General features: G+C 38.4%; 1 protein-coding gene across 7 annotated transcripts in view; it reads left to right on the top strand.

Moving 5' to 3' along the window:
• The window catches only part of zbtb16a (zinc finger and BTB domain containing 16a), a 148041-nt gene that overhangs the window by 90542 nt on the left and 43793 nt on the right, over positions 1-13706 (top strand). For 4 of the 7 annotated variants that reach the window (XM_009295291.5, XM_073934254.1, XM_073934253.1 and 1 more), the window contains 1 exon segment: positions 3755-3841. In XM_009295291.5, coding sequence (XP_009293566.1) covers positions 3755-3841 — 87 coding nt within the window. 7 annotated transcript variants of the gene reach the window in all.

The raw sequence follows: 13706 nt of genomic DNA, 5'->3' as shown, positions 1-13706 counted from the left end.
GATGGATGAATGGAATAATTGATGGATGGAAAGAAAGAAAGAAAGAAAGAAAGAAAGAAAGAAAGAAAGAAAGAAAGAAAGGTAGATTTGTTACCCGATTTGTCGACAAAAGAGTTGCAGATTCATTCCTTGGCAATTGGTGCGTCCTACACTGAATCTTTTTCTCTTCGCACACAAAGACGTCTGTTTCTTTCTCATTTTGATGCTTGTGGGACGTCTGTTTCTTTCTCATTTTGATGCTTGTGGGTTAAATTTTGGCGCTGAAGTGACCAAGATGTAACCAAAGAATACTGTAGTTTTTCAAAATGAAATATTTTTCAAAATAAAAGATTGTTTAGACTCAGATAATAAATAAAATGATAATAATTATTATTATTATTTTTTTTTTGTGAGGCCCTCACAAAAAGGTCTGGTAGTCGGGCACCATTGAACTACAGTATTATTATAAAATGTTTACACACTCCAGTGTACACACCAATACTTCAGTGACCTGCAACACTAATGTACAAAGGCTGTAATATTTGGATCATACATGCACTAACAGCAGAACTTCTGACTACCATCAGTACCAAGCGGTTCTGCAATTTGGCAGCTAAGGTGAGTTGGCTCCGAAATGCTTCATTTGAGGAACCACTATCTCCCTAGTCATTGTCTGAGTCTGGAGGCCTGCATCAGACTGACAGCGCTGCACAAATATACTCATCCGCGCGTCCACAACTGGCGTGCTTGCGTGAACGTGTGCATTTTTATGAGCGGGATCTGGCAGTCACCCAGCATTTTTGTCTTGGTTGATACAGAAATTGTTCTGCCTGCGGTACACATCTAGTCGAATGAGGGAACACACAGTTCCTGGCTGTCCTTTCCAATTGGCAGTCTCCGTACTGTTCTGTGACTGATAAGAGGATAGTGTAAATAAAACTGTACAGCACAGCTCGTTACCGCTAAAGGAAACGGGAGAGCATGCTGTCTTTACTCATTGTTCTGACGGCACTGTTTTTCCTTTTTATATGGATTTTTTTTTTGCCTTTTTTTTTTTTGGTACTGAGTGTGCTGTCTTATATAACGCATTTGTGTAGGCTCACCGAACAGCAAGGGTATGTTTTTGTTTGCGCTGTATTTGTCTACTCATGTTCCCGCTTCCGAGCGACAAGGGGAGGGAGGCGTCTGATCAGAGCGTGTGATGAGAATCCACCTTTATAGCATTAGACAATGTGCTTGTTCACAGGTCTTTCCATTACAGCTGTGCTCTAGTATCACTCTCTTCAGGGACTCATCAACAAAGGCAGTGCGGCTCCACTGCTGGGTAATCTGACGCTGGATGTTTGCTGCAGCTCCCATAAAGGCTCCGCTTGCACTCGCATCATTTTATTCATGCTTGTGCGGCCGAGGCAAACATGACCGACTGAGGCGGCTGAAACTGTAAATCCCAGGGTTTCGCTTGTGTTCATAGGAGGGAAGTGAAAAAGGAACGGGCACGTGGCACCTCTCCTCTACTTATTGGGAGCCACAGTTGTGTAAGGGCCCATTATGTCAGGTTCACCATTGCTGTGGCAACTCCAAGAGAAGGAGTGAGGAAGTGGGAGTTTCTAGAGAGCGATTCTTTTATAGCCAGTTTTTTTTTTCTTCAATGTTGTTGTTTCTTTTTTGCTGGAGAGGCAGTTATTTCTAGCACTGGTCTTCCTTTCCCTTTTTATTTAGGTGGGAAGGGGTTTAAAAGTGGGTTATGAGCACTGCCAAATCTGAGGGAGGTGTTTTTCTTTCACACTGTTTTTTTTTTTTCTTCTTTTTGCCGTGCTTAACAGGAAAGTTGCTATTGATCAAAGGGAGAGGCTAGAATTTATCACTTTAATTCCATGACTTTTGCCGGCTCTGGAAGCTCACTCCTGCTGGGTGGCTGGATGTGTCACCCCCTGTGAGATAATGACCTGCTTCAATAAGCTGCCGTTTATGTTGTGGGGTGGGTTTTAAGGTCTGCCTTCTCCCTCTCTGCCACTTAAGGTGGTGATCAATGTCCCGCTGGTCCTCCATCTCAAGCTACTTAAGTTCCAGGAACTTCCTGCTCCACGGCCAGATGTGATACCTGCTCAACACTAGCACTGGCCAATATCTGTCTCTCTGTCTTATATCAATCTATCTATCTATCTATCTATCTATCTATCTATCTATCTATCTATCTATCTATCTATCTATCTATCTATCTATCTATCTATCTGTCTGTCTGTCTGTCTGTCTGTCTGTCTGTCTGTCTGTCTGTCTGTCTGTCTGTCTGTCTGTCTGTCTGTCTGTCTGTCTGTCTGTCTGTCTGTCTGTCTGTCTGTCTGTCTGTCTGTCTGTCTGTCTGTCTGTCTGTCTGTCTGTCTGTCTGTCTGTCCATCTGTCCGTCCGTCCGTCCATTGTTCTATCATTCTGTCTGTCTGTCTGTCATTATTTCTGTCTATCTAAAGTTCTATCATTTTATTTATTGTTTTATATCGTTCTGTCTATTTTTATTTGTTTTTAATGTCATTGTCTAATGTTCTCTCATTCTTTCTAACCATCTGTTTTATATATCTATCATTGCACTATTCTGTTTATAATTCAGTCATGTTGTCCATCTCTTGGCAATCTATAGTTTTTTTTATTATTATTATTTAAACCATATAATTTTATCTATTTTATGAATCTACTATTTTATTCATCCACTATCTGTTATTTGTCTTTCAATTAAATGTTTTACTTCCATAATTTAAATTTGCAGTTAAGTTCTTATCTAATTTTAAGCAAGGTTGTCCATCTTGGTCTTGACTGAAATGTGGAACCACCCAAGCAGGATTGCTTGACTCTGCTATAGAGAGACACAGTTTAAACTTTTTGGAGAGTTTGGGAGTTAAAGTGATTCATTTTTGTTGCTCTCATCTATTGACTATGAATACACCAAAAGTTAGCAGTTTATCTGTGCTAATTTCTGATTATCTGCAACATTCAGTGGTATAATGTGACCACTGGTAATGGTGATGTTTGATTTCTTGATCTGTTTAGAGGAACTTGTTTGTGCCAAATGTAAAAGTTTTTGCTGAGTGGCATCATCTGCAAAAAAAAAAAAAGAAACGACTGTTTCCCACTGCCTGAGAGTACAGTATGTTTTGTAACTTAACACTGGTTGTGAAATGGACTTTAGCATGTTTTTTTTTTTTTATCTGAGCTCAGACTTCCTGTTGAACTTATGAAGGTGGTAAGATTTAGACACAACACAGTAAAGTGACAGATTTGTTATACATTAAAAAAAAGACAGTGTAAATGCAGTAATGTTTACGGTTTCTTAATTCTAATTTCTGGATCAGATGGTGAATTGGCATCCTGTGGTCTTGCAGTTCCTCTTAATGGCCTATTGCAACATCTGAACATTCAGATGTCAAATGCATGGCTGGCTTTTATTTTCTTTTTAGGCTTTTGTTTGACAGCGTTTGTGTGATTTTTAGTTCAAGTGTGCCTTGAATGCTAAATCCCTGTTATGATGCATGGCTTACACTGAACGGTGCACAGAAGATCAGCGTTTGGCATACATATCCTCGGAAACACATTGTAAACACTGTTTTTGCCAGCAAGTTTCATTTGAAGTGAATCCAGCAGACTTCTAACTAACAAGCCCCAAATCGTTTTAACTATTTCTGGGATTGGGAAAAGAGATATGACACCATGCACAACCTGAAGACCCACAGAAGGATGTAGATTGAATAATTTTAGCTTTGTTTTTTTTTCTGTTTGTGTCTTGTAGCTGGTGAGAAAGCCATCGTCTGTGACCAGTGTGGAGCTCAGTTCCAGAAAGAAGATGCTCTGGAGGCCCACCGGCAGATCCACACAGGTGTGAAACAAACACTGATGCACACATCAAACACACTCAAATGTCCTATATTCAGTTGTGCATTTAGATTTGTCTTTTCATGTGCTGGTCCAGATTCTAAATGAAAGTGATTCATATTTTGTTTGCATTTTATATGTGTTCAGAGGTTGGTCTGTTTTGATTATAGTGTATTTTGAAAAGGGAATATTAATATATCTAGTTTGAATATCGTCAATCTGTTGTTTTTTAATCAATTTACAAATGGGAAATGTTGAATATATTGCTTGTGATTATATATTTAGCATGTTGGCAAATGAGAGCTTGACTAATTATGTATTGTTTTGTGTGAGACTATATAACAATTAATCAGGTTCATATTTTGCTACAAGATAAATATAAGAATATTTTTGGTCCCACTTTATATAAGGTTGCCTTATCTATTATGTATTTACACTAAACTTAATCATTTGTTACAATGTACTTATTGTGTAAACACAGGTTATTACATTGTACTTATCATTGATTAAATTCCTGCATGCAATTGCATCTGTAATTACATTTGTATTTACACTGCTGTCTTGAGTGACCTTAGCTCACTCTTAAACTTACCCATACCTCCAAACCTGTTCCTAAGCCTACCCATATCTCACCTTGAGATTACAAGAAGCGTTTTTTAATGCATTATAAACAGAGTAAGTACATTGTATCTATATTTTGATGCAAATACATAGTAGTTAAGGCCACCTAATATAAAGTGGGACCATATTTTTAAATAAATATATAATAAATTACATAAATACATGAATGGAAAATCAAAAATCGCGTGTGTGCGTGCGTGTGTGTGTGCGTGTGCGTGTGCGTGTGCGCACGCACTCAGAGATGTGTGTCTGTGGTCCTTTACTGACTTGACGGGTGCAGAGAAGTGCCAAACAGCTGAGTGTGTCTGTCTTGTCACAAAATGCAGCTAAATGTCCTTCACAATGGTAATAGTTTAATAACGTCATTTAAATGTCTGTACTGCATTTCAATAATGCGACTGATTAGCGTCTAGTGCCATTCCATCGTATGTTATGTGCCGTGGTTAATGTGTGTGGCTGCAGTTATAGCAGCCTTTGCTTTTGCACGCGGCAACCCTTGAACTCTGATGAAGAAAAAATTGGCTGTGTCACACTCACCCACCCCAAACCAGTGACGCACAACTCCGAGGCCAGCCTTTCAGGTGTGTGCAAAGCAATCTCCAGTGCTAAATTCACCCTCACGCTCCATCATAACATCACAACTCACTAGAAAACGTTTCACCACAACGAGAAATCTCACGTGTGTGATCTCGTATCCCGAGATTTCATCACATCCCTAATAAATACAATATTTTATACATATAATACATACAAAAAATGCTAATTTTGGTTTTATAGTTTTAGTTATATATTATAACCCGGCATTTAGGAACTGTTTTATCTGTAGCTTAGTGTTTAGTGCGCGTGCTTTCTAAAATATCTTTTAAATAATTGATTTATATTTACAGAGCAAGTAACGCAATACACAGTCTAAATCAAATTGTATCTCGTTTGGGTTCTAGGAAGTAAGGTTAGCTTGTATCTGTTTACTGGTGAAGCATAGTAAACAATCAGCTGCTTCGGTTATTTATAAACGCATAAAGCTTCGGTGACAATCATGTGTTTGAGGAGTTTAGTCCAGTCACTTCTCTAGGACACATGATGACACATGAACATTTACTGGAAGAAGTGAAAGGCAAACCACCCCAGCAGGTATGGGGTAAAGCTGGCAAGCATCCCCGACAATTACGCACATGCATGCCTGCTTGACATTCTATGCAGACCCATTTTTGGCTTTGGGAAACAGGGCAGCCATGGTCAGGCATGGTTGGATCTGTTTGTTTATTAGGTGCCCTCAAAACAATGTTGTGGTCGGCCAGGAAAACCTCCAGTTTCTCCCTCTGTTTACATCCTTATGTACTCAAACACAGAAATTAGAATTATAGCATACATATAAATTGTTACTCTAGAGAAACTAAGATTTTTTTTTTCCTAGTGGTCTCAACAAATATATTTTCTCTCATAGCTTTATATACACTACTGTTCTAAAGTTTGGGGCAAGGGTACTCAAGTTCTCAAAAACATTAAGCAACACTACAATTTTCAACATAAACTGAAATGCAATGCAATAAAAAGCAGCAAATGTGCATATTGTACTGATTTCTGAAAGATTTATTGACGGAAAATTTATCATCACAGGAATAAATCATATTTTAGACACATTAATTGTTATTAGTTAGGTATTATGAATAGTCATATTTCTCAGGTAGTCTTTTTACTATATTTTTTATTAAAAAAAAAATGCAGTCTTGAGTAAAAGCACCAGAAATTTGTGGAAATTAGGTCAAGCTTGGTTTGATCTCTTTGTATATTAGGTGCCTTCAAAACAATGTAAGAACTCCTCTCAGGTTTCCGTTTACATTCTTGATGGCAACCCGAGTGGGGTATGTGCTCGTGTGCCTGACCCTGATATGATGACCTCTGTCCCGATGCATGTGGTCCTCGGTACACTGCCATACTGTGACTCCTCACTTTCCAGACAGCACTCGCTATCTGCCCTTGGGAGAATGTTCTAGCACAAATGTGTCTCGCACTCCACAGCCTAACAGTCTGGCTTGCTTAGATCACTCTGGGTATAGAAAGCGCCGTTAATGCATTGCGGTTGTGACTGTGTGCCCATTTTGTGTTTCGCTGAAGCATTCATCCCACCCATGTGGCCTTGAACCACCTTCAGGAGGTGCTTGAGATTGACATGCTTAAAATGTGCAGTCAATAGTTCAGAGTGTTGAATTAAACCTTTTATAAGTAAGTGGACACACTTGAACGAAGGTTTGTCGAATGGTTGTCAGAATGACATGAGTCAGTGTTCAAAATTCACATCCTTAATCACTGTTGTAAACCGAAATGGCTTTAGGTCTCAGCATCAACTGTGATTTGGATGGATGTGTAGAGAATGTGAAGGCTTCAAACGATCGTGCAGTAGTCAATTGTCAAACTTTTTACTTTAATGTACATTCGGAGATTCTGGAATAAAACACCTAAATTCTAAATTTCTCTGAATTTATTAGGTGTGGATTTAAGTTAAATGCCAGTAGATTTCATTTGTAAAAGTGGAATTTAAAAAAGTACCTAAAAAACATGAAAAATTATACAAAACAATAATAATATTTTACAATAATAACAAACATATCAGCAAGACAATGATCCAAAAGATTTTTATCAACACCAGATTTTTTTATATGGTACTACACTATACCTCTTGGATAATTTAACCAAAAAAATAAAAAATAAACAACAACTGTAATTAAATAATCTAAACAATAAAATCATAAAGTCACGTTGTTGGCACGTTTACTAAATCAATCACTCAGTCAGGATTTTTTGTTGATTTATGGGAAAAATTTACACTTGCCTAAACCCATTCACACCAGGGGCGAAAACTATAATCCTGCTGCTGCAAAAAAAAAAAAAAAAAAAATTAAAATAAATAAATATAAATTAATTAATTATAATTAATTAATTAATTTTAGTGTGTGTGTGTGTGTGTGTGTGTGTGTGTGTGTGTGTGTGTGTGTGTGTGTGTGTGTGTGTGTGTGTGTGTGTGTGTGTGTGTGTGTGTGTGTGTGTGTGTGTGTGTGTGTGTGTGTGTGTGTGTGTGTGTGTGTATAGTGAAATTTTCACTAGTAGATGTTGATAACTAAAGAAATACATATTTGCATATATGCAAAGAAAACAAACCTATTGTAAATTATTGTATTGTATTGTAAATTAATATCACCTGATTCAGTTCAGCATCTATATTAGCAGAAAGATAAAAATGAAACCAGGGTGGACATTTCAGCAAGACAAGGATCCAAAACACAGCCAAGGTAACTCTCAAATGCTTTCAGAGAAAGAAAATCAAGCTGTAGAATGGCCTAGTCAATCACCTGATTACAATCCAATAGAAAACCTTAAATAAAGATCAGATTTGATAGACAAGACCCACAGAATTATCACAATTTTTACACTGATGAAGTCTGTGAAAAACTCACACCTGAGCAAGGCATGTGATTTCATTCTCCACATGAGAGTTGTCTTTAAGCGGACATTTTCCCTTATTGTAGTTCAAATAGTCTAAATCACAACTGTGTCAGTATTATCACTAATGAAAAATATTGTAGGCATGTCATCTATATATTAAAAAACCTTAACAACTTACCAGAACTCGGAAAACGGCACTGCAAGATTACATGAACAGTTGAACATTTTCAATATTTATTTGATTAGCGTTTTTGCTACTGAAACAATTGCTGCTATTTAAACAACTATTACTTCTTAATGGTAATCTAAAGATGGTCTTTAGTAAACTTAATTGCTATTGAAACGCACTAAATTGAGCAGTATTCACTTTCTTGCAGAATCACAGTGAATATATGATGAATATCCTGTCCTGGCCTTGGAGCTGCTTGGGTGCACTTTGTGTTGTTTGACAGACATGCGTAAAAGGCTTGCCGTGCCCTCGCTGACTGGGCCTCCCGAGAGCCTTGACCAATATGGGGCCCGTTGTAAATAGGGGTTAAACAGGGCTAACGATCAGAAAAAGGCGTACCAGTGGAAAAGCCTGGCTAAATATAGATTTGGAGTCTGGAGTAAAAAAAAATGGGCAGTGAAACTTGTCTTCCTGCCAGGGACCTGAACAGCAGTGAGGCCAGCCTCCCCTGTGGCTACCAGGCTTATATTTTAAATGTGCTATAACGCATGGCTAGTTTGATACGCTGGCTTTTTTTCCCACAATCCCTCAATATGCTCACCCATATGCTTCATTTTCACAGCCTAGATAGACTTGAAGAGGGTTATAGGGAGTTTTTATGTCTGCGGATTCATGTTTTTTTTTTTTTTTCCTGAACACTAGCCATGACACGCAAGCGTCCATGTTTTGCTACGCACCGAGGGTGGTTTCTGAAGCTTTCTCAGAGATGGTGTAAAGGCCACAACAGGAAATGTTTACATTTCACCTTGTTATCTCCCACTGTTAGTAAGATCACAGTGACAAGCCAGCTTCCAAAGCCCTGATACGAAGCCAAGTCTGATTTTACTCCTGCTTACGTTATGCTAACAGTGTTATTTAACAAGCCCAAAACCACATCTCTGCCCCCACACCAGCCCTAGTGGATGTGTAACTCGCTAGTTGTGCCCTCTTTATAAATAGTTAACAGCTGTTGGCATGGTGGTGGTGTTTACAGTGGACAAAGTTTTCTTGTCGTTGTAAACATCCAGGTCTCAGTTTTCAAGTTGGCAGCTTGTCTGGCAAAAGGCTGAAGTTCAGGGAGCAGCGGTCATTTCCTGTAACGCTATCAGGAGAATTGCCGATGACCAAACAAAAGCCATTCATGGAAAAATCAGATGCCGCACTGATTGAATATCATGGCAATAACAAAACGGCAACAAAATTAGGAACAATGGAATGAGTCCTGACTGATAGAATATTGAATTTGTTTCATTTTGCCTATTAAAGAGAAAGACAGATTTTTCCACCCACCTGTATGTACTGTAGTGTGTATGTGTTTATTTTTGCTCCTCTCAAAGGCACCAGAGACACTTCATGTACAGTATGAGTAGCATGCTTGTGTATTTGGTTTTATATATTTAAATTAATTATTTATAATTAAGAAGTGTAAAAAATAATAATTTTTTCTTTAATTTTCTCAACCTCGGGCTAGAAAATTATTATTTTTTTCAGTAGAATAGTTTTGGTCATTCATAAAATGCAATTGAATGGCTGCTGATATTTTGAGAGTAAAAGAAAAAAAAGACTAATAATCTTTGCTCAGGACAATATAATGTGAAACAATTTTGCATGTTGTATTGACATTTGCATGTAGTGTTGTTTATACAAATTGTATTTTGTATCACACATCACTTCAGGAGGCTTGAATTAATTTAGCTAAACTGCGACATGGTCATCGTCCGGAAGTATTACAAACGATCCATAAGTTTTTCCCTCTCTCTTTTTGTTTAAAACTGTTTGTAAAGCGCTGTCAACAAATATTTTTCCTCCACATCCCATAACGCACAGTGCATAGGACTATGGCAGCTGGATTAGTCGATAAAGGCGCAGTACTTTTTGCAGTTAGGTCTGTACTAGTTTGGATTATGTTCTCACCACAAACGAACCACTCCAGGGTTAGTTTAAAAGCGTACGCTTTTTTTGTTCCATTTTTGGTGCACTCGAGTGCGATTGCTACATTCACACCTGCCCAAACAACTGCACCAAGAGGGAAGACGAACTCTACTGCGATTCAGCCGAACTAAATAGGGCAGGTGGGAAAACTCCCTTAAATGTTTCATGGTCACCCATAAATATATACACTAGATATCGCATACAGGCCCTGGGAATTTTTTTTTACTTTTTTGTTTGTTACGAACTTTTGTTCTGATCAAGTATTGATAATGCAGTCTCTTACTGCCCTGACAATAAAGTAAAGGAGCAGTAAGTTGCACAAACTTCTAGGCTTATGGTAGTTTTGTTGAATAAAATCAGCAAACAATGTAAACTAAATATGTCAACAAGATGCTGCAGTGATGCGTAGCGGTGAACAAGTCATTCATAATGGGGATTCATTCACAAAAGAAGCGCTCCCTCCTTTCGAATTATAAGTGAAAGCAGGAGAGGGGGTGTATTTCAGGTCACGGATCAGATCAAATGTAACAGGGAGGGAGTATAATACATTTCCATGCACACAAAACACACTCTTTGTCGGCAATGCCGGTGCAGTCACTTATGGATGTAGAAAAGTGATTTAAAATGATAATTTTTGTCATTTGAAAAATATTTGCATACTGACCACTGGGAAAACTCTTGATCATAGATATATGTATATATGTCTCTGGCTCTGGATAGTTAGTCCTCCACTGCACCTTGTTCCCATATTCATTTTAAAGAAGCGCTACCCTGTATTAAAATGGCGGCTCTATTGACACATTCTTTCCAATAGACGACAATAGCGTAGGCGACATATAATGTAAATATCTATGATAGTCACCAAATCAAAATGTAAGAATAATTTTTAAAGGCTTGTGTGATAATTTCCATCAAAGCTCTCATTTTAAAGCAAATTAAATGATAAAATTTTTAATTGCAATTGTAATAATATTGCTGATTTTCATGTATTTTTGCCTTGATGAACATAAGTGCTTTCCAATACCAATAATTAAGAATTTTGGAGTCAAGCAGTTGTTCAGTTTGAACAATTGCACATCTAAAATAGAGTTAAAATCCCAGCTAAAAGAACTTTTGTTAACTTGTTTGAGTTTTAAATGGTCCGCACGATTCCTGCCTCATTCCAGACTAACACCGCCACTTCAATGGGTCTCTTTGTAGACACGTCTCACTTCTGTTGATGTCAGAGAAATCAGCTGCTGTGATATGCAGATCGAAAGAAAAGAGGCCTTGTGTACAGCCTGTCGTATTTCAGAGTGATAAATCAGGTTCATTTCGACTAGTTATTCACATGTTGTAATTATTTAGCATTTGATTGCCATTCATGCAGCAACGAACGGCATTAAAAGGCCTGGTAATATACCTAAACTTTACTGTTTGGCTCTTGGAATGACTCTGATCTGTGTTGATGGCATTCCCTGGCGAGGTGTTTGCCGCCTGTGACGTCAGGGGCTTTTAGACAGTTGGAGAGAGGTTGGTTAAGGCGCAGAAATGGTCGCTCGTGTTTGGTGCCAGGACTCTGAGAGAAAAACAACATCATGTGCTGTTGTTGACGCACAGCCCCAGTGCTACTGGAGTCTCAGTTCTGACCTACTTTAAAGGGCAGCCCAATTTGAAGAGACTTCAGCTTCACGATCACTTATCTCAAGGGACCGCAATGAAAAATTCACTCATGAATCCAGCTGAAGAGGCCTTTGTGTGTTTTTGTGCATTTTAAATGAGGAGTATTGACTTTTACAGAGTGTGAAGAGACATGTCTCATTTCAATCTGAAGCACTGATACGATGTCTAGCCGAGAGATGCGCTTTACCCCACACAGTGCTGTATTTGCTGAGACGCTTTGACTGGAAGAGATGAGACGAGGGGGGAAAGTTGTGGTATTTCTGCAGAAGCTGTGAGACTCAGTATCGCGCTTTGACAAAACTATTATGAGGAAACTGACCATAAAGCTCCTGGGTCTCCTCAATCAGATCTTTATCGAGGAATAGGTTAGGCTTTCAGGACTCTTCAGCTTGGCAGTTCGACTGAAAATGATCACTGTCATTATTGGTTTAGCTTTCGCAGATGCTGGTCTAAACGGTGGCCACCTTTAAACTGTCCCGTCAGCTGGCTGCATGTAAATCCAGATATAATAGCAACGGCTCCCCCTTCCCTCTTGATTTCCTCTCGTCCTTTTTAAGTCTTGTGTTACAGGGAAAATATGCAAACCATTTTGGAGAGAGAACAGCGGATTTGCTCGGTGGGAACACGGCGTGACTCCAGTGAACCAGGCCACAGAGGAAGCCAGAAATAGTTTTGACAGAGCGAGAGAAAGGAATAGAGCAACACGGCTGTGTTTTGGCACAGCGAGAAAGAGAAAAGAGTGCTTTTTTGGGTTCCCTCATCCCCCCCCCTCACCACCATCACTTTCTCTCCCAGATCTGAAAATATCCCCGAATAATGTGCCCAAAGGCTTCCACTTTCTCTGTTACTCTGTCAAATGGGGTCGGTGGCACCGGTAAACACAGGTCACGTCATACCCCTCTATTAACTCAATCACATCGCTACTAGTAGAGCGGCTGTTAGGCATTTAGTTAATTGTGACGTAATTAACCTGTCAGTGCGCATTAAAGTTGCACAAGCCAATTCGTATGCATGTGGGCTGGTTTGGGCGTCCTGTTTAATTTCCGCCAAAGCAGTTTTGCTTGCTGTAGTGGCCAGACATGTTAAGCCCATGTAGGCACTTTAAAACAAACACGAAGAGTTATTAGAGTGATGCCAGCATTGTTTGTTTACTTAAAACGTTTGTAAAATATTTGATAATTGTACATAAATATTTGAATAGTTTTACGTTTTAACTTAGAAATGTGTGCACATTTTTTATTTAGTTTTTTATAAAATACTTTATTTCTAATATATGTAGTATGTATAATATTCATATTAATATAGTTTATTTCTTATGTAATGGTAATATTTTAATCTAATCAAATAATTATACACTCTAGCATTCACACACATACACTACAGCCAATTTAGCTTATTCAATTCACCCATATAGCATTTCTTTGGACTGAAGGGTAGCTAGAGCAAATGAGGAAACCCACGCAAACATTGGGAAAGCATGCAAACGCCACACAGAAATGCCAACTGACCTAGCTGGGACTTGAACCAGCGACCTCTTGCTGTCTTGCCACAGTGCCAACCACTGAGCCCATGTGCCACCCCCTGATTTGTACATCCAGTAATAAATTCTAAACATTTTTATAATTGTCTTTTTTTATTTATTTGATGTATCATATGTTAATGTTTTATATGTATTCCTAAAGCATAATATGTTTGAAGCATAATATGTTCAGAGAGTGATCAGTTCAATGTTTAGATGGTTTAATCAATAAAAACAAATAATGCTAAAAATAGTGGCATATGAGTTTCACCATCCTTGCGTTCCTATTAGTGGACTGGTCATTGTGACGTGCGTCGTGAGATTGGTTAATTTTTCAAAAGGAGAAGTCCACCATTTACCAGAAACATATATGTCCCCTACATATATAGCACATATATGTCCCATATATGTCAGAAACATATGTCCATATATATGCCAGAGACATATATGTCCACATACAGTATATGCTAGAAACATGCAGTATAT

The sequence above is a fragment of the Danio rerio genome, chromosome 21 (assembly GCF_049306965.1).
Source record: "Danio rerio strain Tuebingen ecotype United States chromosome 21, GRCz12tu, whole genome shotgun sequence".
NCBI lineage: Eukaryota > Metazoa > Chordata > Actinopteri > Cypriniformes > Danionidae > Danio > Danio rerio.
Note: the sequence above shows the minus strand (reverse complement) of the source record. Positions and strands in the feature narration are given on the sequence as shown.